Genomic DNA, 23,813 nt, shown 5'->3' with positions numbered 1-23,813 from the left:
CTTGCTTTACGTTTAACATACTGGAAAACTTTTGTAGTTTTCTCATCATTTAAAAATGCCTTTTCAGCCTTTACACCGTGTGTACATTTGAATGAATCGTCCAAAAGAAAAGGCCCAAAGTTACTTGTAAAAAAGTCTGCTTATATGGACTTACATTAAAGTAAAGTACGTTATTTCTTTCTCCTGTGAAGTTACCATTTTGGAGATACAAGATTTTGATCCGACAGCAGTGATGTGTGTATGAGGTGTCATCACTTTTGCACAGGCCACATTTTATTTTCTGTTTTTCCACTGTGTTAAATTCAGTACGTAAACAGTATTTGTGTATTGAAGTGTGCAGAAGTGTGCTCCCTGTAGAGGATGTGTTCACTTAATTACACTTAGAGCAACAACATGGAGTTTACGACTTTCAGGTGATTTGTTTTCAGTTTCTCAAACACACTTTTCCAAAGTTCAGTCTGAGTCGTTGGTTGCATTTTCTGCTTCTTAATATCCGAGTGATCCCAAACACATTCAGACTTCTCCTCCTCTTGTGAGGCCACTATTGGTTGGCGTTTGGAGGTTGGCACCATGACTCTTGGAGGTTTGGCTCCAACAGCCATGATTTATTATATATAAGGCAGAGGTGGAAATGTTATGTCTGAGCTTGATGGTTGTTGTTTGTTTTGTCTGTTGTGAGACTGAGGCTGTGCACCAATCAGATTTTTTAATATTTGTGATAGTTTGGATTCCTTTTAGGGACTGAATGTAAATGACTAAAATGTAACTGGATCACTTTACTCACTAATATATGAACTAATGGAAATATATAAACCTCAGTATCTGCGCTGACAGATGCTGGATGGTCTAAGAAGCTCCTCAGCAGGTTCTGTATTGAGTTTTTGACCGGATACTTTGGTGCCCATGTTCAGTATTTGGTAGCTGGTTCTCCTTCTGCCTGAGTCACAGTATAGCTGTGATATTGTGACACCGCTGGTCGTTATACGGAGGATAATGAGGGCATTGTTTTTCGGTCCAGCCTGGTCAAGCTCACTAAAAGGCTGAAGATCTGATACAGAGCACAGAGCTTAGCGTCTGCCATGGAGTTAAACAGGAAAATCACCAGGGTTTAATTAACTCCTGCTGAGTTGGGGATTCCTGTAATCCTGAGTTTATTTATCCTGCTGATATGGATGTTGAGGCCATCAGGTTGTCCGTGAAAAGCAAGGACACTGACGTAATCAACGAACACAGTGAACACAATGAACACTAATCAACCTGGACAGTTAAAGGGCATTTCCACTGTTGTCATTCAGGGTGGTTTGGTGTGAAATTCGCCCATCTAGAGAAACTTCACAGTGGTGGTGATAGGAACCAGACGTCCATCTCTAATTTATTACGTGAAATACGTTTGCTTAAGATTTTGTCTTACAATCAATTTTTGGATTTTTCTGACTAATATTGAGAAATAAATGTGATTTTTTCCGATGTAATGACCTTTTTTAGATTTAAGGCTTGAGTGCTGAATGTATCTTGCAGGACAGCCAGTTCAATCTGGCCATTTTTAGACTTGCATTGCGGTTTTAATTTAAATACAATAATTTTTTCAGCTCTAATAAAAGTGTGTTACTGCGATTTTATCACGGGGAAGGGTGTTGTTAGGCACGCAGCGCAGTTATTATTAGTAATAATCGCCATAGACAAGTAAAGAAATGTAGTTCCATTAGAGTACGGTATGGTTGCCAAGCAACCATGGACCACTGAATGAGGAGAACGTTTGGTCGCCCATCGCTGTATGTTGCGGTTGTTTCATGAATGTTTTAACTTTTTCTCATATAACAATGAACACATAATAACACAGCACTGTTTAATGCAAAACTTTCACTTTATAAGTACTTTTCAGTCACTAAATCACCACCACAGTCTTATTTAGCTCCAATCCAGCGGCGCTTTCTTCTCACGCTGGGGCTGAATCTCAAACGGCTCCCTGCTCCCTACATAGTGCACTACGTAGGAGTTTAAATACTGGATCCTGCAGCCTGACAGAGCAAAATACAGCTAAGAAACAGTCATTTGGGACTCAGACACATCCACACTCGATACATGATGCACTGTTTGGCTGTAGAGGCTAGAATTTCTAAATTTCCATAGCTAGAACACTATTTAGGGAGAACAGAGCCGTTTGGGATTCAGCCTGGGTTTGACGTGACTTCTGACTGCAACACGAACATTTGTGTGCAAGACATTCAAGTGACGTTTTTAGACTTTTATACTGCAGTTTTACAGTTAATCATACTGTAAGTGCTTTAATTCAAGCCTGTGATATTAATGATGGAGCTGTTTAGGCTGTTGGCTCTTTTAGCCTGTTAGCTAGCTGACCAGCCCAGTTCTAGTTAAGAACATAAGTCGACAGAACGCAGCCCAGCCAACCAGATTTTAGAACCAGAACTATCCATTTTATAGTTTAAAGTATATTTTTAACAGCCATTCATGGTGGAGGGATACATGCAGGGCGGTTTAAGGCAAAATAGTCCCTAAAGAAAATGTATTCTTTTAGATTTACCATTATTTATTTTAAGAAAAGCTCAGAGGACTCGTGCAGGTTCACTGTGGTTTCGATGGTAAATACATTGGCTATATTTGTGTTGTAGTCATGGCGACCCCTGGTTCCTATCACCACCACTGTAAAGACATCTGAACCATTTCACACCAAACCACTCTGAATGGCTCTGTTTTTGATCTTGATTTCCATGACTGGAAAAATTGGTGGAATTCCGTTTTAAAGTCTGAGGAGCTGCCGTTAGTCTGCACTGCTGCTCAGTTATTACCGTTTCTCAGTAACTTCACTGTGTCAGTGCTTTATGAGGGGCTTGTTGGGGATTATAAAATATGGCGCTGTGAGTCAGGCTGGAAACAGCCTTGAAACTTGTGACCTCCCAACGCAACGGGAACAAACGGGCTGTTTTCAGGTTCTGTTTTGTGCAGCTGTGCGTGTTTTAAAAGCGTGTGAAATGGAGACGACAGGAAGGGTGCTGCCACTGGAACAGAGATAAGCTCCCCCACCCAGGGACCCACACCAAACTGCACTACCACACTCCTGTACTCTTTCACTCCTCTATATAACCCACCCCGTTCCCATCATTAACACTAGATCTGGCCATTATTACACCATTACACTCTCAGAAATAAAGGTACTACACTGTCACTGGGGCAGTGCCCCTCCTGTCACTGGGGTGGGACCCTCAAGGCTCCATCTCAGTACCTTTAGTCAGGGAACATAACTGAACCATAATCCACTGAAATGATATGTTCTGAGCTGTACTGACTCCACACACCCCGTCTCGTCTCCAGGCTTTATTTTACTGCTCTGTTTTAAAACATTCGGTTATGAAAAGGTACAAATACGAACTTTTCCCCTGGAAAAACTTATTTAAGGTTCACAATCATACCGTAACCCTATTGTTTCCAAATGAAGGCGAAAGCAGAGAGCTAATAGCAGGTTTAAAGTGATCTGGCTGTGTGTTTGTGCTGTATTTCTGGGTTGTGGGATGTTAGACCTGGTTTCTCTCACTCTGGCTAGTTTGTTTATAATATGAAGGCTAAAAGCAGAGATGTAATGTAACAGTAGCGAGTGGGTTTGGGTGATTTTGGAGCTGGATTGCTGGCTGATGGACGGTCACAGGTGGATGAAATCACTCTGGATGGTGAGGCAGTGTCTGATGTGTGAACCATGTTGCTGTTTTAACCCTTTGTTGGAATATAAAGGGCAAAAAGCAAAGCAATAATATCAGGATTTCTGTTGATTTTCAGAGCCAAATTACTCAGTTATGCTGATGTCACAGCTTAATGACGTCAGACTCCCTAGTTAGGGTCGGGTCTACTGAATGTCCTGATGTGGATCATGTCTGTAGCTTAAACCGTTCTGAAGTTATGAAGGCTGGAAATCAACTACATTTTTGCCTGCAACCAACTGTTGCAGCCAAACGTGTCCTGGCTGACTCTGACTGGAGTGAACTGTGGAAACTGTGTGAATCTCTGCAGAGTGAACTGACTTCACTATCCACACACACACAGACACAGATCTGTGTGTGTGTGTGTGTGTGTGTGTGTGTGTGTGTGTGTGTGTGTGTTGGGGGGGGTCTGTGGGGGGGATTCCTCCTACTATTGTGTGTCGCTGCACAGCAGGAAGTTCTGTTTAGCTCACTGATCTGTTTCCTGTCCACCAAGCCTGACCAGGAAACCCAGAGTGACTGACAGAGAGAAAATCCCTGACTCTCTACTCCCCCCCCTCTCTCTCTCCCTCTCTGTCTCTGTCTTTCTCTCTCTCTCTCTCTCTCTCTCTCTCTCTCTCTCTCCCTCCCTCCCTCTCTGTCTCTGTCTCTCTCCTTCTCTCTCTCCCTCTCTGTCTCTCTCCTTCTCTCTGTCTCTGTCTCTCTCTCTCTCCTTCTCTCTCTCCCTCTCTGTCTCTGTCTCTCTCTCTCTCTCTCCTTCTCTCTGTCTCTGTCTCTCTCTCTCTCTCCTTCTCTCTCTCTCTCTCCCTCTCTGTCTCTGTCTCTCTCTCTCTCCTTCTCTCTCTCTCTCTCCCTCTCTGTCTCTGTCTCTCTCTCTCTCTCCTTCTCCTACTCTCTCTCCCTCTCTGTCTCTGTCTCTCTCTCTCTCCTCTCTCTCTCTCTCTCTGTCTCTGTCTCTCCTTCTCTCTCTCACACCCCCTCTCTGTTTCTCTCTCTCTTTCTGTCTTTCATGTTCTTTCTCTCTCCCTTCTCTCTCTCTCTCTCTCTCTCTCTCTCTCTAGCTTTTTCAATCTCTGTGACTTAGTTTCTCAGTGTCTGTTTCTCTCTCTGTCTTTCTCTCTCCATTGCTCTCTCGGCCTCTCCCTCCCCCCTGTCTCTCTTTCAGTTGTGTTGCCTTTCAGTCTTTGTTGTAAAACTCTGAGCTGTTTTCAGAGTCATATAGGATCATAAAGGTCAGTTTGTTCTCCTGAGTAGTGGAATTTTCCCGTTTATTGGTGGAGTGTATTGCCCTCATGAGACTTGTTGTGGTCTGGACGGTTCTAGATCATATTTCACTGATTCCTCATAGAGCTGCACTCTCAGCTCTCACAGCAGCAGCATTCTATCAGCATCCATCCATCATCTAGCATCCATCAGTAAGAAGAAGAGTTCAGTAAAAAAGAATTAGAGTTCAGTAAGCAGAAGAGTTCAGTAGGAGGAAGCGTTCAGTGAGAAGTAGAGTTCAGTAGGAAGAAGAGTTCAGTAAGAAGAAGAGTTCAATAGAAAAAAGTTCAGTAAGAAGAGTTGGAGTTCAGTAAGAAGAAGAGTTCAGTAAGAAGAGTTCAGTAAAGAAAAGTTAGAGTTCAGTAAGAAGAAGAGTTTACTAAGAAGAACAGTTCAGTAAGAAGAGTTCAGGAACAAAGAGTGAGAGTTCAGTAAGAAGAAGAGTTCAGTAGGAAGAGTTAGAGTTCATTGAGAAGAAGAGTTCAGTAAAAAGAAGAGTTCAGTATGAAAAGCCTCGCTGTTTTAAAGCACCTGCTGTTCTCCTGGTCATATGACTGTTCTCATAGACACTCTAACAGCCAGACAGTCTTATTTTCTCTTCCCAGCATCCCTGACTGTTCATTGGCCTTGTTGTCAAGGTTTATTAGAGTTATAAAATGGTTACAGTTCTGAAATCTGATCAGCTGAGGACGTTCATTTCAATACATACACTTGACTGCAGTTGAATTGTGTGACCAGAGTAACAACAACAATAATAATAATAATAATAATAATTGTATTCATGCAGTGCATTTTTTGTGTTTTATAAAAGATTCACATCATATTCTTTTGTATGAACCGAAAAAGAATTATTGCATAATTCATTTCCATAATGAAGAAAAATCTCTGAGCTTTTCTAAAAATGATGCTGAATGCATCATAAAAAGGTGGCCAAAGCAAATGTTTGTACCACTTATAGCAAGAAATGGCCTAACAACACCCCTTTACCATAGTAAATAACTGTAACACTGGCCTCTTGTACATTACTATTTTACCTGGAGAGTGGTAGAATGCTAAGTATGCTATTGTTAGCATTCATAACTAGTGCAGCTATTTGGTCTACAGAAACTGCCTCAGTTAGCTAGCTAATCACCAAGCCAGAGATTAGCCTTCATCAAGTACATAGCAAGTTTACTAGTTAGCTGGGCTAGCTAGTGCTAGTGTTGGTTGTTTAAGTTGTTTTACCACATTTGCTGCATGTAGCGGTTCGGTTCCGTCCTTCAGACTGAAGGCTTTTCTATAATAAAAGCCTCATTAAAGTCATGTTGACCCTGACAGGTTTTTAGCGGGTTTCATTTTTCCACAGTGCAGCGCCTGCAGCTAACAACGAGACTGAACTACATTTCCCCAATAAAGACTCAAGACTCGACTCGCGTCAGTCAACTTGTGAGCCTCTGGAAACAATGAAGACAGAATGAATCAAAAGCCCTCAAGTCGTCTAAATGATCACAAGCAATGCTTTGTACTGCACCAATGATTTGGTGTAGTGTTTTCCTCCTACGCTTAATTACTGCTTCTGGGTGACTTATTACAGTATTATAATTAAAGTTAATCACGAGCCAATTAAACTGTTGTCTCAGAGAGAGAGAGAGAGAGAGAGAGAGAGAGAGAGAGAGAGAGATTGAAGTGGGAATAGGGAGCGTATTGTGAGACAGTGTTTGGTCTGTCACTCTGCTGGAGCTGTGAGCCAGCAGGCGAGCAGCCAACCGCACACAGCCGCATATTGATATGATGATGTTGGTTTCCTCGCTCTGTTTTCTTTTACTGGGTATCTTCTACAGCGCTCTCAGACAGGAAGTGGGTGCCGTTGACTTTGCATGAGCGATAGTCAAAACAGTTCAATATTTCCATTTTATGTCGAGATAAAACTCAAAGCAGTGGTCATAAACTCAACTGCTTCTATTAGCATCTATTACCACCACTCCTATATGACTATCACTATGATTATATACACGATCACTGTTATTATTATTACTGTTACTACTACCGTATGATACATGACCACACATTTAGTGGTACTAACTCGGGTAGATTTGTGTTACAGGTGAGACAAGGGGGCCATGGGGGTGGTGCGGTTTGGGGGGGTGGGGTTTTACTGGATGTCCGAGCATTTTGTTTACTTATTCGGTTATTTGAATAAGTAGATGAATGAATGTCAGATGGTTTTTCATTTTTAGATGTGACTCCTCACGGACTTGAAGGTACTAGTACTGATACAGCATCACTAATATTACTGCGAATATTACTACAGCAACTAACTACTAGTACTTTTACCTATTAGTGCTTTTTCTATTACCTATTAGTACCATTACTATTATTACCTATTAGAGCTATTTCTACTATCCAGTAGTACTAATATTATTATTATCTATTAGTGGTATTACTACTACCTACAAATACCATTACTACTGTAACCTATTAGTGGTATTACTACTACCTACTAGTACTAAACCTACTATTATCTGTTAGTGGTATTACTACTACCTACTAGTACTAAACCTACTATTATCTGTTAGTGGTATTACTACTACCTACTAGTACTAAACCTACTATTATCTATTAGTGGTATTACTACTACCTACTAGTACTAAACCTACTATTATCTGTTAGTGGTATTACTACTACCTACTAGAACTAAAACTACTATTATCTATTAGTGGTATTACTACTACCTACTAGTACTAAACCTACTATTATCTGTTAGTGGTATTACTACTACCTACTAGTACTAAACCTACTATTATCTATTAGTGGTATTACTACTACCTACTAGAACTAAAACTACTATTATCTGTTAGTGGTATTACTACTACCTACTAGTACTAAAACTACTATTATCTGTTAGTGGTATTACTACTACCTACAAGTACCATTACTACTGTTACCTATTAGTGCTATTACTACTACCTACTAGTGCTAAAACTACTATTATCTACTAGCACTATTCATATTACCTACTAATTCCACTAATATTATCTATTAGTGCTAGTACTGCTACCTACAAATACTAACACTACTTTTACCTATTAGCGCTATTACTATTACCTACTATTACTACTACCCACTAGTACCATTACTATCATTACCTATTAGCGCTATTACTATTACCTACTAGTGCCGTTACTGCTAATACCTATAAGCGCTATTAATATTACCTACTAGTTCCATTACTATTATTATCTATTAGTGCTCTTACTACTACCTACTAGTACTGTTACTGCTATTATCTATTAGAGCTATTACTACTATCTGTGAGAAGTAAAACTATGATTATTAGCGTTATTAGTACTATCTACTGGTACTAAAACTACTATTAATTTTTAGTACTGTTACTACTACGTACTAGTACTACAACTACTATTATCTATTATTGCTAATACTACTATTTACTATTATTAGTTTTACCAAATCTGTTATTGCTGCTATTAATGCAAATATGAATAAAACTACTACAATTATTATCACTACTTTTATTGCTATGATTAATATTACTGTTTTTACTATTACTACTATCATTAATACTGCAATACTAATATAATTATAGCTCTTACTATAACTATTACTGTTATTACTGTAACTATTACTGCTACTACTATGATTGACAGTATTGCTGTAACTATTACTGCTTTTACTGTAACTATTTTTGCTATTGCTGTTAGCATTAGTGTGACTATTTCTGTTGAAAACGTATATTATCACCACTATTAATAATACTTCTGTAACTACTGATCATCATTAGAAGCACTGAAGGAGGAACATGACAGCTGACATTAAGGATCTGTGCCATCTGTAACATCTGGAACCACAGCTTTGTTGTGCTGGATAAGTGGCCCAACTGGCCTTAAGACTACTGGAGAGTCACACTCACATGTACATACATGAACGGGGATGTTCCTCATGTGTACACAGCAGTTCTCCAGGCAGGGCCGGTTTCACCTGTCTGACCTGTTACACCTGAGTGTGACGTCACAGCTACAGTAACAGCAAACAAGTCTCAGAGAGTTCAGCACAGAGATCACAGCCCTGCAGTGAGTGAGAGACTCATGTGAGTCTGAAGGAGTCCTGGGCCTGTTTAAAAGTGTGAACTCGTTTGGATGTAGAGAAGAAGGGAAACGCTGCGTCGTTGTTTTGCTTTCTGGCTGCTCTCGTTTCTCACACAGAGTCGTGTGTCTTTGTTTGATGGCTGTCAGTGCTGTGAGCTTCTGAATGGCTGAAATTCCAGCTGTGTGAAGCTCAGAAATATACAGATTCACAGAGTTGGAACACAGAGAGGTTCGGGTCATTTCAAGGGTCATGTTGTTATTATTACTATGATTGTTTCCTGTGGTCAGTGCAGTTTGTCTGCCTTTCTCATTTATACAGTAATAAGCTCCAAGACAAAAACACACTGTAGTGTTTTGTTATGAATTATGTCAGATTCGTGGATTTCTGATTCGTCCTGAAGAGAAACTGTACAGATTCTACACCTTCAGCCTAAAACACAGCAGAGTCTGTAAAGAGAGGAGGAGATATTTTACTGTGAGAGAGAGAGAGAGAGAGAGAGAGAGAGAGAGAGAGAGAGAGAGAGAGGGAATGAGAGCGAGACAGAAAAAGAGAGCAAGAGTCAGAAAAAGAGAGAAAGAGAGAGTAAGAGAGAGAAAGAGAGAGACAGATAAAAAGAGTGAGTGAGAGAGAAAGAGAGGGGGGCAAAGAGAGTCAGTGTGTGAGAGAGACAAAGATAGACAAAGAGAGGTAGACAGGCATAGAAAGAGGAAGAGACAGAGTGAGAGAGAGAGAGAGACAGAGACTAAGAAAGAGAGATACAGAGAGAGATAGAGAGATAGAGAGAAAACAAAAGAGAGAGATATGGACAGGAAGAGAGAGATATGAAAGAAAGAGAAAAAGACTGAAAGAGAAAGAAAGAGAGGGAGAGGGGACAGAGACATAGAGAGAGATAAATGGGTGAGGGGGAGAGAGAGAGGGGGGGGTGAGGGAGAGAGAGAGAGAGGGAGAGAGAGGGAGAGGGAGAGAGAGGGCGAGAGACGGAGAGAGACGGAGAGAGAGGGAGAGGGAGAGAGAGAGAGAGGGGAGGCCTGGCTGAGCCTGTGCTGGCTGGGTGTTTTGCTCTGCTCACTCAGACGGATTACGTCTCTTCCTTTGTCTCAGGCGGCCGTTTGGACAGAATGCAGGTCAGGCTGAAATAACGGCGTCTGGTGATCAGACGGAGGAGGAGGGAGACACACCCACTCAGTGTTTATTACTCCCTCTGCAGACTGTAATACCTCTACACAGATCAGACCTGCCTAATCCAGTCTGATCTCTGTACTGTTATATTTAGTCTTTGTTTATTTATTAATTTATTCCTTTGTTTCATTCATTTCATTCACAAAACATGGAAAATGCACCTTATAATGATAATAACTAGAAACCTTCGACTTCCTGAAGGAAACGCTGAATGGTTGCACAGCTGAAATGGTTCCCTACTTCTTGCTAGGTTGTTGCTAGTTTCTGTGGTGGTTTCTCTGGAGTTGCTGGCTGGTTACTATGGTGGTTGCTGGCTGGTTGCTATGGAGTTGCTAGGTGGTTTCTCTGGTGTTGCTGTGTGGTTCCTAGGTGGTTGCGATGGTGTTCCTAAGTGGTTGTTAGTTGGTTGCTATGGTGTTGCTGTGTGGTTCCCAAGTGGTTGCGATGGTGTTCCTAAGTGGTTGTTAGTTGGTTGCTATGGTGTTGCTGTGTGGTTCCCAGGTGGTTGCTATGGTGTTGCTAAGTGGCTACTAGGTGGTTGCTATGATGTTGCTGTGTGGTTGCTAGGTGGTTGCTATGGTGTTGCTAAGTGGTTGCTAGTTTGTTGCTATGATGTTGCTAAGTGGCTGCTAGGTGGTTGCTGTGGTGGTGTTACTATGGTATCCTAGGAGGTTGCTATGGTGTTCCTATGTGGTTGTTCGATGGCTACTAAGTAGATGCTAGGTTGTTGCTATGTTATCACAGGTGGTTGCTATGTGGTTGCTATGGTGTTGCTAAGTTGGTGGTTGCTGTGGTTGCCACTGCCACCTTAAATTTCCTGCTACCTTAACTTCACTGCTACCTTAAATCATTGCTACCTTAAATCCAGTACCACCTTAAATACACTGCTACCTAAAATCTCCTGTTACTTTAAAAGTGTGTGTGTGCGTTTGTGTGGTGTGTGTGTGGAATGTGAAGAGTGTGGAACAGGGTTCATATCTCAACAACTGCGGGATGAGTTACACGGCAAAAATCCAGCAGAAAAATAAGAATAACAGAGAAGAAGAAGAATATAAAACAATGAACTGTATAGATGCACACTGCAAAGCGTAATAACATTAACCATAATAATGAAGTTTAATGTGCCACTGTTAGACAGGTTTAACCAAACACAACGTGCATGATGATGTTTAGCTTTTCTGTGGTTTTATAAGACTGAAAGAACCAGCAGTACCAAAAACACTATAAAAACTAGAGACGTGCATTTCCTGAAGGAAATGCTGAATGTTTGCGCAGCTTAAATGGTTCCCACTTCCTGCTAGGTGGTTGCTATGGTATCAGAGGTGGCTGCTAAGGTGTTGCTAGGTGGTTGGTAAGGTAGCACAGGTAGTTGCTAAAGTGTTGCTATGGTGTTTCTAGGGGTTTGGTATTGTATCACAGGTGGTTGCAAAGCAGTTGCTATGGTGTCCCAGGTGGTTGCTAAGGTGTTGCTAGGTGGTTGCTATGGTATCACAAGTAGTTGCTAAAGTGTTGCTAGGTATTTGCTGCGGTGTTGCTAGGCGGTTGTTATGGTACTCCAGGTGGTTGCAAGGGAACTGCTAGGTGGTTGTTATGTTATCTGAGGTGATTGCTAAGGTGTTGCTAGGTGGTTGCTATGGTATCAAAGGTGGTTGGTAAGGTGTTGCTAAGGGTTTGGTATTGTATCACAGGTGGTTGCTAAGCGGTTGCCATGGTATCCGAGGTGGTTGCTAAGGTGTTGCCAGGTGGTTGCAATGGCATCAAATGGCATCCCAAGTTGTAGCGCACTCAGTGGTGTGGAGTGTAAACTTTAGGATTCCTTCCTTTCGAGTGTTTGGAGGTTCATAAACACTTCAGTCTTCGCCGTTACGTCCTAAATTTGTCTCAGAGCATCCTGTTTGTTTCACAACCTAATCCAGATTAATCCTCTGCTGTTGTGAGAAAGAAAATGTAAATACGTGCTCAGCTGTATCCCATAATGCTCTGTTTGTAGTCCACAAACGGGGGTCATATATATATATATATATATATATATATATATATATATATATATATATATATATATATATATATATATATATGGACTGTAGTCCATCTGTTTCTCTGCATACTTTGATACCCTGTTCTTCACTGGTCAGGACCCCCCATGGACCCCCACAGAGCAGGTGTGTGTGTTAGTGTGTGTTGTGCTGTTACGAGTGGATCAGACACAGCAGTGCTGCTGGAGTTTTTAAACACTGTGTCCACTCACTGTCCACTCTATTAGACACTCCTACCTTGTCGGTCCACCTTGTAGATGTAAAGTCAGAGACGATAGCTCATCTGCTGCTGCACAGTTTGTGTTGGTCATCCTCTAGTCCTTCATCAGTGGTCACAGGACACTGCCCACAGGACGCTGTTGACTGGATATTTTTGGTGTTCAGTCCAGCAGTGACACTGAGGTGTTTAAAAACTCCAGCAGCACTGCTGTGTCTGATCCACTCGTACCAGCACAACACACACTAACACACCACCACCACGTCAGTGCTCTGTGTGGGGTCCTGTAGGGGGTCAAATTCACTCGACCCTAATGGCTTTTGAGGCTGTACAGTAGCTCTTTGATGGCACTAAAAATGACTAATAGCACATAGTAATAGAGCTTTGAGAGCCAGTAGAGCTATAGTACTAATATTGAGTCTCCAGAGTCTCATTCATTCTGAGTTAAGTGTAGTTTAATCAGGCGATTCTGCTGTTACACTTCTGAAACGTGTCCTGTAGCTCTGCAGCTACTCCTCTGCATTTGTACTGTGCTGTCGGAGTATTTTTAGCCGTGGGTTCTGCTGGATGTGGGCTGTTAAAGCGGTTTAATTGTGCTCGGCGGTGTGCGGTAAAAACCACTCGGTTTCCTGATCAGAAGAGAGGAAATCCTCAGGCTTATGTGGATCAAGGTCAGACGACCATTCAGCTACAACAACAGGCCTTTGTTCCGCTGAGCCACAGAGACTTCTTTAGACGTCTTTGTGGGCTGGACTGCTTGTTTGTAAAGAACCGCGAGGCGATAAAATCACGATCATAGCTCAGCCAGTTTGTATTGAAGTCCATGTAGTTACTGAATAATAAGACCTTTCCACTCTAATGTCTCCAAGGTTTCTCAAACACTAGAGGGCGCTTCCAAAACGAATGGTTTAAGATGGAGTATTTGAGCAAAATCATGGTTTATAAATGCTTAAAAGTTTTTAATATAAAGGAATACCTTAATTTCCAGGACACTGAATAGCATAAAGCATTTTAACACCGCTGTTATATTTTGTAGAGCTTTTAAACTCGAGTTATAAGAGTTTAAAATGGCACCTCATGTACGTTCATGATGTCTATACGCACGAACAGCCAATGAGCTGCTCCGCTCACCAACCAATCAGCAGTCAGTAGCAGTACTGTTAGTGTCCCGCTGCCCAAAACCCGTTTACTGTAGAAAAAGGAAACATACAGGTGAGTTTTCTTTGCATTTTTAGTGAAACACATCCCTCTACTTTCTAAAATTAAAGAGTGATTAGAAACTATTATTTTGTTTTTAGCCGTTGAGCTCCATTTACTCCAATTCATTGAGGACTCTTTTTTTTGCAGTCCTGTTTTTGATATAACGGGGGAAATAAGAAGTGGCCTGGCTGCTCATAAACCAACTCTGTTAACATCACCTTATGAGTGCAATTAGTAAAAAAAGTGCTAATAATAATAATAATAATAATAATAATACAATAAGTAGCCCATGTAGATTAATACACTGTAGGATTGTGGACAAGAGGTAAAAATAATGGTCAAACCAACCTTGTTTTTGTAACGTGCCAACAAGATTCAGACGCTCACGGTTAGAGAACAAAAAGGAGGCTTTACTAGTAGAATCAGAGTTCAAGGTTGTAGTTGAAAAACATGCAGGGGTCAAATCCAAAAGGCACAGCAGATACAAACAGACAAACATAACACACTGGTAACAGTCCAAAGAGGGTAAAAAGGTCAAAAACAGGAATGAGAGAACCAGGACAAACACAATGAAGAGCAAATGCAGAGCAAAAGGCAGAGTCGAAGAAACGTAAAGTAATGGTCATTCACAGAATACAAACAATAGATACAACGGTCAGTAGATCGCAAACGGACACAATACCTCGCAACCTTCTAGGACTAAAGCCTGTGGTTATATACTGAACTAAGAAAGTCATATGATCAACAACACAGGTGACCGGTATTCCGGCGATCTAGAGTGCTGATAGGAGCCTGAGGAAAGGTCAGGAGTCAGGTGACCTCCCAGAGGATTCTGGGAGATGGAGTCCATGTAAGTCTCTGAGTTTGAGGGAAGTGTGGAAGTCATGTGGGAGTCCGGATCCTTGCTAGGACTCAGCGGCTGTGTGACAGTTTTAAAGCGATAGCTTGGGGAAACTCAAATTTCCAAAATTTCCTCCATACTTTAAATGTAGTTTATCTGCTACGACATGTTTGGTGTCTGAAGTTGGCTTCTTTAGTTTTGTGCTGGAGCAAAAAGGCTAATGTAGCTAACATGCAATGGGAGCTTATAACAAAGTACTGTACAAAGGTAATAGACGTAATGGACCACCCTTCATTTATTTCATTTTCAGTCAAAACAGCAATTACAAGTATTCATTCTGGAGATTAGATATAAGAAATGAATGTTCCCTTAAGAACAACAGACTGACCACCCCAGAGTCCAGACCTCAACATCACTGAATGTGTTTGATTACTTCAGAAAATGATCAACCAGTTTCTGAATTTTGGAGGTACTTTTGAGAAACTGAAAGTGAGTTTCCTGAAAAGAATGGAAGCTGTAAAAAAGGTAAAGAGTGACACATTAAATACTGGACAACTTTATATTATATTTCGTTGTTGAGGCTTCTGGGTAATTTTCAGTTAAAAATACATGTTTTTGCTTTTTTATTGACACTAAAAAATGAATCGTTTTGCATAGTACTGTATACATCATTTCTATATTATATATTATATGTTTAATCAACAGTGACAGACTTATCGCAGCACTTTTTCAGTATCCGGGAGGTTCATGGCCAATGGATGCTGACCAAATTTGGTATAAGAGCACTTTTTGTCCAGTTTTCCTGGCCGTTTGCTGTTGATGTTGTATGCATTGTCTCTTCAGTTTCCTCACTCTTATAAAACACAGTGAGTGTTCTGTTCTGGACAAACACTCAGCTGAACATCTTTAGAATCAATATCCGACTCCTCCTGTCTTTGACCGCTGCTGTCAGCATTCTTTTTTGACCAGCTGTGAAAGCCTCAGACGCCTGGGCCCTGGGCCAGAGCAGCACTGACCGCTGCAGGAGAGCTTTCTGCTGTCCCGAACAGAGACCATTCAGCTGTGGTCAGCTCCGCTGTTCTGCTGCAGTGCCAGGCCTCAAGTGCCCTCTTTAGAAAACCAAGGCTTTCTGAAGCGCGGTCAGACAGATGATGACCATCGTTTAAAGTTTAGGGTTATTATTGTCACTTTGCTGTATTGTTTAAATGTATGTACTAGTGGTGTCACAGTTAATGTTAACATGGTAAATGTTTAACACCATCAGATCTTTTTATGTGCCTAACACAGTTTGCTAGTTTGTCCCTTCAGACTATCTGTAGTTCCAGGCTGGAGCCCAGCTGCAGTGCGCTGCTGCTATGACCCCGTAACTGTAGCCCTTTCATTCAAATTCAATTCAAGCTTTTAAATGGGGATTAATATCCAGCTACTTTCATGCTGTGAATTTGTTTATCACTGAAGCACATCGAGTACGATTTATCATTTACAAGCTAATCATGATTAAACACACACATGAATGCGATTAATCACAATTAACAGCGCAAACTAATGTGATTACTTACAGTTAACTACACAGACTAATGTGATTAATCACAATTAACTACGCAAACTAATGCAATTATTATTATTAACTACACAACTAATGCGTTTAATGACTACTGACCACACAGACTAATGCAATTAATTGTAATTAACCTCACAAACTAATGCAGTTAATTACAATTAACTACCCAAACAAATGTGATTAATTGTGATTAACCTCACAATCTAATGCAGTTAGTTGCAGTTAACTACACAAGCTAATGTGATTAATTGCAAATGACTACATGAACTAATGCAATCAATTGCAATTCATTATTACCTAATGCAATTAATTAACTAATTCGATTAATCACAGTTAATTAAATGGCCAATGAATGGAACCGATACGATTTATAACACAGACTAATTGTGATAACACAAACTAATGCGATTAATCAGTAATAACAATGTTCATATTTTGACCACCAGTGTTAGAATTTAAAGGCGAGGCAGGGAGCCTCATACAGTACTGGGCAAAAGTCAGAGACCACCCCTCATTCACTTATTTCCTGTAAGACATTATGAAAAAGTCATTCATCAAGACATCTCTGAGGAGATTAGATATAAGATGAGGCCAAGATTAAAGACCGTCCGTGCTGCTGCTGTTCTCAGAACAGTGGACTGACCACCCAAACCTCGACATCACTGAATTTGATTGGGATTACTTTGATCATGAGCAACAGAAAATGGGAAACCAAGTCCTAAGACTGAACTTTGGAGCTGCGGCTGCAGATTTCTTTGAGAAACTGAGAGACAGTCTCAGAAAAGAACGGAAGCAGCAGGGAAAATCACATGTGGACACATTTAGTACTAAAAATGTGATGTAAAATTTAGTTGTTGAGGCTCCTGTGTAATTTTCTGTTCATTTTCTCCATCTATACTGGCAGCATGTGGAACGTTTCTAGCCAGCTGGTTTGACGCTCAGCCCACTGCAAACACAAACGACAAAAATGTTCAGTAGTCTTTCTGAATCCTGAGAGCGGCTTCCCTTTCTCTCTCCACAGACAACAGAGTGGGTCTGCTTCAGTACAGGGCAGTTTGTGGCCAGCGCTCAGTCCAGCCTTTCTGTGAACGTGGACAACAACTGGGCTGGTAAGGAGAGATCACGAGACAGCAAACAGGATCAGCGGCTTAGAGCAAAGTCTGGATTGACGCTAAAGCGAGTTGACGACACAAAGGCAGTGAACTTTCCTCCTCATTTAGCAGTCGACTGCTTTGCTAATGCTGTAGTTCACTGTAATATTTCATTAAACATTGAAGCTACACCCATGAGAATCGCTTCATACGATCAGATGGGTCCAAACTTTGGACTTTAGCAGCTGTCATGTTCTCTTAAGCTCGTCAGATCTTCTCCTCATCATCACTGAGATCACTTTTTGTCAGATAGTGTGAATACAGCTAGTGCACAATGCTAACCTGCTAATCCAGCCATCTGCACTGTTCAGGCTTGTTCTGGACACATAAAGTTGTGTGAGCGTTCTGCTGTGAGGCTTAGCCTCTAATCTGGACACATATGGTCACATGCAGGTTAGCTTTGTTTCAGCCACCGTGAGAGATAACACGGAGCTCGAGGTCAAGGCCGAGCATTGTGGGCGATCAGCTGACACGTATATACACACACACCGGCCTTGTTTGGCCCACATGCTCATATTGTCTGGCAGAGAGTGTGAAAAGGATGTTTACGCACAGAAACAAGAAGCTTTATGGAGCTGACCTCAGTGTGAACTGGGACAACTATGCTATTAGCTAAGTATGCATATAAAGTTAAAAGCTAGCGGTCCATTATACTGGAGAACAGGGATAAACATGTTTAAACATGTTTATATAAACATAAAACATGCAGAGTGCTATTAGCTTTAGGTACCCCAGGAAAAACTGTCTATTTACAGAGTTACCTGATTTTAGCATTAGCCATGTTTTACATACAACAACTGAGAAGACATGCAGCTTCACTGGTTGTTTGAATAACAAACAAAATGGCTTTGTAAGATGTTTGTAGACATTGGTATCTGTGATTCGTATCACTAACCCTTTAGCTCAGTTGTTCTCAAAATGGCCCTCAGGGCCGCCCAGTCCCCCAGCCCCCAGGCCACATTTTTGTGTAATCCCAACACCCAACACACAAGGATAAAACAAACATGTGGACCGCTTTCTTTAGAAAAAAAAAAACACTTTAAAAGATTAAACAGACTGAAATTTGTTTCATATTTAGAAGCTAATTGTGCTGAAATTTGGAAATTTTGGTGGAATTCTCTTAAATATTATAATACAGTCACTGTATTATTTACACTAGCCAAATATAAACAATAGAACTGTGAATAAAATACTTTTTTTTTCATTTAAGTAATTATATATATATATATATATATATATATATATATATATATTTATTTATTTTATTATTTACATTATTACTGCTTACTTTGCTTAAATAGATGAGGCACCCCTGATACGTTGTCAGTAGATAACATTCATGTGATTTTTCTGTTGTTTTTTCCCCACAGGAGCTTTGAACTCTGCCCCACTCACCACCAGCCAACCACAGCTGCCCTTACACCATGCAGAGGAATGGAGCTGAATCTATACTGGGTGAGATAACTGTCCATTACTGCCCTCCAATCAGAATCCTAGTCACTGGTGGGCAAATCAGAGTCAAGTCTCAAATATCTGGTGCGGAGAGTCTGAGTCGATCCGCAAGTTCTAGTCGATCTAGAGTCTCTGGGGTGCGAGTCTAAATCAAGTGAGTGTAAAGTTTTTAAACAAGTCAGTGTCACTGCTAGCTTGAGAGTGGTCCCCCCACCCAAAAACATCCAGACAGGAGCAGATCTCAGAAACTGACCACTGATGAAGGACCAGAGGATGACTAACACAAACAGTGCATGAACAGATGAGCTGCAGGCTCTAAATGTACACCAGCAAGGTGGAGCTAGAAGAGACGGGTTTCTGATAAAGTGGCCAGTGAGTGTATTTCTGTAATGGAAAATGGAACGTCATAGATTAAATGTTACAAAATGTGGTGTGGCCTTGTGTGGTTTTGACCCACCGTGTGTCCATCAGGAGCAGCTGTCTAATAGCGCTCCTCTGTGGCGTATCAGTGTCCATTTAATATCTACACCTGTTGCACTGGCCAGCTTTTCCCAAGTCTCTGATAACACAGACTGCATGCAGGGAATATTTAAAGGTGCTGGGAATTTGTGCCCATTTAATGAAAAGAGCTTTAGTGAGATCAGGCGCTGATGTTGGACGAGAGGGCCTGGCTCACAATCGATGTTCCTGTTCATCCCAAAGGTGTTCAGTGGGGTTGAGGTCAGGACTCTGGGGTTCATCTACACCGAACTCCTCACACTGTGTCATTATGGTTTTGTGCTTAGGGGCTCAGTCATGCTGGAGCAAAAGGCTCTTCCCCAAAGTGCTGCCGCAAAGTTGGAGGCATATGATTCTCTAAACGTCTTTGTTTGCTGTAGCATTAACATCACCCTTCACTGGAACTAAGGGGCCCAAGCTCTGAAAAACAGCCCCAGCCCATCATCCCCCCTCCACCAAACTTTACTGTTGGCACTATGCATTCCAGTAGGTTCTCCTGGCATCCAGATTCATCCATCAGACTGCCAGACTGTAAGTGTGATTCATCACTCCAGAGAACTTGTTTCCACTGTTCCAGAGTCCAGTGTTGGCATGTTTTACACCACTCCAGTCGACACTTGGCATTGCGCATAGTGATCTTAGGCTTGTGTGCAGCTGCTTAGCCATGGAAACCCATTTCCAGAAGCTGCTGATGCACAGTTCTTGTGCTGATGTTGCTTCCAGAGGCAGTAGTGAGTAATGCAACACAGGACAGGTGATTTTTTCATGATACAAGCAGCTCTGAGAGTTCGGCTGAGCTGTTGTTGCTCCTAGACAATTCGAATTCACAATAATAGCACTTACAGTTGACCAGGGCAGATCTAGCAGGGCAACAATTCACGTCCTGACCTGTGACAAAGGTGGCATCTTATGACAGTGGCAAGTGACTGAAGTCTTCAGTACGACCCATGTGGCCGCCAGAGATTGCGAGGCTATGCGCTTGATATTAGGGGTGTCCACATACTTCAGGCCACATAATGTATATCATTCTTATAGGCACAGTATCGAAAATAGCCTATTTAATTAGGGATTAAGGGATGAAGAAAGGTGGTGAAATTGTCATATAAAAGTAAATCAGGACTGTTTTTGTTGGGTACAACCAGGAAAGATGTAAATATAAGGAAAATAAGAATTTAGAAATGAATAATTCAGAAATGAAAAACTCAGATTCAGCATTTTAGACTTTCTAATGCAGCAGATTTATTGATTGTGATATACAGTGTTGGCTTTGAGCCAGTAAAGATTCCCCATAGCATCTATATTCTCTGCATCTGGGAGATAGGCGTTATAAATGATCAGCCTGGTATCCAGGCAACCCCGATATTTCCGAAAGCCCTCTGTTTGGGCTTTGCATTCACTCTGCCTGCTCTGCTTTCTCCAGCTGAAGGAAATGAGGGAGAAATTACAGGGTTTTGGAGACATTTAGGCTGAATTACACTTCTGAGTCTATGAGTCTGTGAACATAAGTCTCTGCCGACATACTTGAAGTCTGTAGCGAACAGTTTCTATTAGAGCTAAGCTTCAGTTCAGGCCAAAACTCTGTCAAAATGTATGAAAAAAACAACTCTACGTTAATACTGATTTCCGCTGGCACCCCAGTGGGATTTCTAATGGTATATTAGCACTAGCACTGGCACACATGAACATTTCCTGGCTGTTCTAGGTTAAACACGAACATTTAGAAGCATGTAAGAGACTTTAACATATATTTGAGCTTGAACGTATCAGTTGTGACTCTTTCAGTAAAGAGTCCTGATATAGAGCTGCTGCCACTGTTTTCCATTCCTAACAACTACCTGAAACCTGCTTAGACTACAGCTCATGTTCAGTCGATGACGTATCTAGAACTCCTAGAAGGCGTAGATTGAGTCTTTCTCAAGAAACTGCTTCCACACGTTGGAAAAATCGAAACAGGGTTAATTTCTCTGTCATTTCCTAATTATGTTGGGAGTTGAGCGAATATGTAAGGTCTTCAGTCCAGGTCCTGAAGTTCTAACCAATGAGAGAGCTCGCCTGACTGTATCGATGTAGATACCAAAGAACAAAATCCTGATTGGATATTTTTCCATTGGGCATTTTAGCAATTTTGTGTCCAAACAGAACTGAACAATAAGAGTATGATTTCAATACCTGTAGAATTTAAATACAACAACGATGATACCACTATTATATGCGAATGTACTTAAAATTAAAGACATGTATTTTCAGTTTCCAGATATCATTAGACCTTCTCTGGGGGTCAACAAGGCCCTGAGGGTTCCCCACTGCTCATAACATGAACAGGTGCGCTAGGGGGCGCTGTCCAGAAATCAACACATCTTTCGTTGTGTTGTAGATACTGGATCGACGAAACAAGGTAGTGAAAAAACAACAAAAGGTTGATGTAAAAAGTCGATTCTCAAACTGCTGGGTTTGTTTTTTGCACTGGTTCTGATTTGGTTCCATTATTGTTCGGGTCTCGTCGTGTCCCTAATACTACCAGATAGCCAGTCGGCGTTTGCTTGACGTACTGATCCGCAGATTCACATGATGCATAGTTGAGAGAGCATGTGTCAAACACAAGGCCAGCATGCCAGATCAGGCACAATCCAATCCAGCCCTCGAAATTATTTTGATTTTCTATTAATAATTAGCCCATTTCACAATCAGCAGGACTACAATCCCCAGCATGCACTGCAGTCTAACTTCCACTGACAACCCACTCCCTAACAACAATCTATGGGACAGCGGTTTTCTACCCAATTGCACAACATATCACCAAACCCACCAGCGGCGTTTCAGCTGCAGTTCAACCAGCATAAACACTATAAACACTCAGCAGCTCAGAACACAAGCATTAGTGAACTTGCAGAAAGAAAAGATGTCAGGTGTCGAGAACGAAAGCACACAGGTCGGTTTAACAGACCTACATCCTGAGGACATTTAAAGAGACTTAACTGTTATCTGTAATACTTGTATGTCAAGTATTCACATGTAATATTTGAAGGTTGCTGTTAATGTTTTGTTGAGATTTTTTAATTTTGGCCCTTTTACTGGTTGAGTCTGACACTCTGCTGTAGAGGGTGTGTTAACTTTTTTCAAACCAGCAAAACGTGTCATTTGACCAGGTGCCAAACTTCTGCATACAACTGTATATGCAGTGGCGCCTTCCTGTGGTGGAGCTGTGCAGTGCAGGAGTAAACAAGAGACAGTTTGTGTATATATATATATATATGTATATATATATATATATATATATATATATATATATATATATATCACTGTTGTCAGAAGAAAACCTCATATGTCCAAAATGGTAACTTTACAGGAGAAAAAAAAACTTACTTTACTTTTAATGTAAGTCAATGGAACCAGAATTTTTTCCAACTAATTTTAGTTAATTAATATAGACAGATAGATAGATAGATAGATAGATAGATAGATAGATAGATAGATACTTACTGTACTTTAAACAACACTATAGGCTGCTGTTGATCAGCCAGGTTTTAGCTTCAGTAGTTTTACACTGGAGCTAAGAGGCTAATGTAGCTAACAAGCAATGGAAGCTAATATGGCAGCCTCATTATAACATGGACACGTTAATGTTGCGTTTGACTAAAGATTGTGACTCTTAATTTCTGAACTCGGACTGGGAAAAACCAAAGAAACAGCTTCTCAGGTCGGAATTCCCACTCAGGGAATGTTAGCGTATGAGGCCATGTCGACTCACCGTCAGTAATAAAGTAATAAAGGACCACTTCTCTACTTTAATCATTGGCAAAAGCAGAAAACCCTGTTAAAAACTAAAGGGAGGCTGAAAATGACGCGATTCTGATCACTTCTGATGACTTTACAGAACTGAACCAGAACCAAACACACCACAAATTTAGGCTGTGGCTAATGTTTGTAGCTCTGTGATGTCCTTTAGTCCATGTTTGTAGATTACAGGGTGACATACAGAGTCAGAGACCACATGATGAAGTCCATTAGAGACAGTTTGAGGGAAGTGTGTGGTGATTTTAGCTCTGCACTTAGCACCACGCTAATTTATGGGGTGTGATGTTGTTAACAAATTAGCCTCATAGCTCCAGTACTAAAGTAAAGAAGCAAACCTCAGATATGACTCACGTCTTGGCTGATTGACTACGTTTGGGTTAAGAGGGGTGACTGGAGATTTGATTAGTTGCTGTCTTTTTAAGTGTGAAGTGTTTTTATTCCAGTGTAACTGAGTTAGACCGTCTGCTGGCTCTCTCTCCGCACGCTGTCTGTAGACTCAGCTCCAGCTGATAGGACTGTGGTGTGTCCTCTGACTGTGGTGTGTCCTCTGACTGTGGTGTGTCCTCTGATAGGACTGTGGTGTGTCCTCTGATAGGACTGTGGTGTGTCCTCTGATAGGACTGTGGTGTGTCCTCTGACTGTGGTGTGTCCTCTGATAGGACTGTGGTGTGTCCTCTGACTGTGGTGTGTCCTCTGATAGGACTGTGGTGTGTCCTCTGATAGGACTGTGGTGTGTCCTCTGACTGTGGTGTGTCCTCTGATAGGACTGTGGTGTGTCCTCTGATAGACTGTGGTGTGTCCTCTGATAGACTGTGGTGTGTCCTCTG

General features: G+C 41.3%; 1 protein-coding gene across 5 annotated transcripts in view; it reads left to right on the top strand.

Moving 5' to 3' along the window:
• The window catches only part of reps2 (RALBP1 associated Eps domain containing 2), a 56,150-nt gene that overhangs the window by 1,212 nt on the left and 31,125 nt on the right, over positions 1–23,813 (top strand). For 2 of the 5 annotated variants that reach the window (XM_036590940.1, XM_036590936.1), the window contains exons 2-3: positions 17,112–17,199; positions 18,612–18,696. In XM_036590940.1, coding sequence (XP_036446833.1) covers positions 18,666–18,696 — 31 coding nt within the window. In that variant the 5' untranslated portion in view covers positions 17,112–17,199; positions 18,612–18,665. Of the gene's footprint in view, positions 1–10,141; positions 10,181–17,111; positions 17,200–17,766; positions 17,858–18,611; positions 18,697–23,813 lie in introns of those variants that run through there. The other 3 variants (XM_036590937.1, XM_036590939.1, XM_036590938.1) reach the window with 3 other exon arrangements.

Source organism: Colossoma macropomum, unplaced genomic scaffold (genome assembly GCF_904425465.1).
Source record: "Colossoma macropomum unplaced genomic scaffold, Colossoma_macropomum, whole genome shotgun sequence".
Lineage (NCBI taxonomy): Eukaryota > Metazoa > Chordata > Actinopteri > Characiformes > Serrasalmidae > Colossoma > Colossoma macropomum.
The sequence above is the reverse complement of the archived record's forward strand: the minus strand, read 5'-3'. Positions and strand labels throughout refer to the sequence as shown.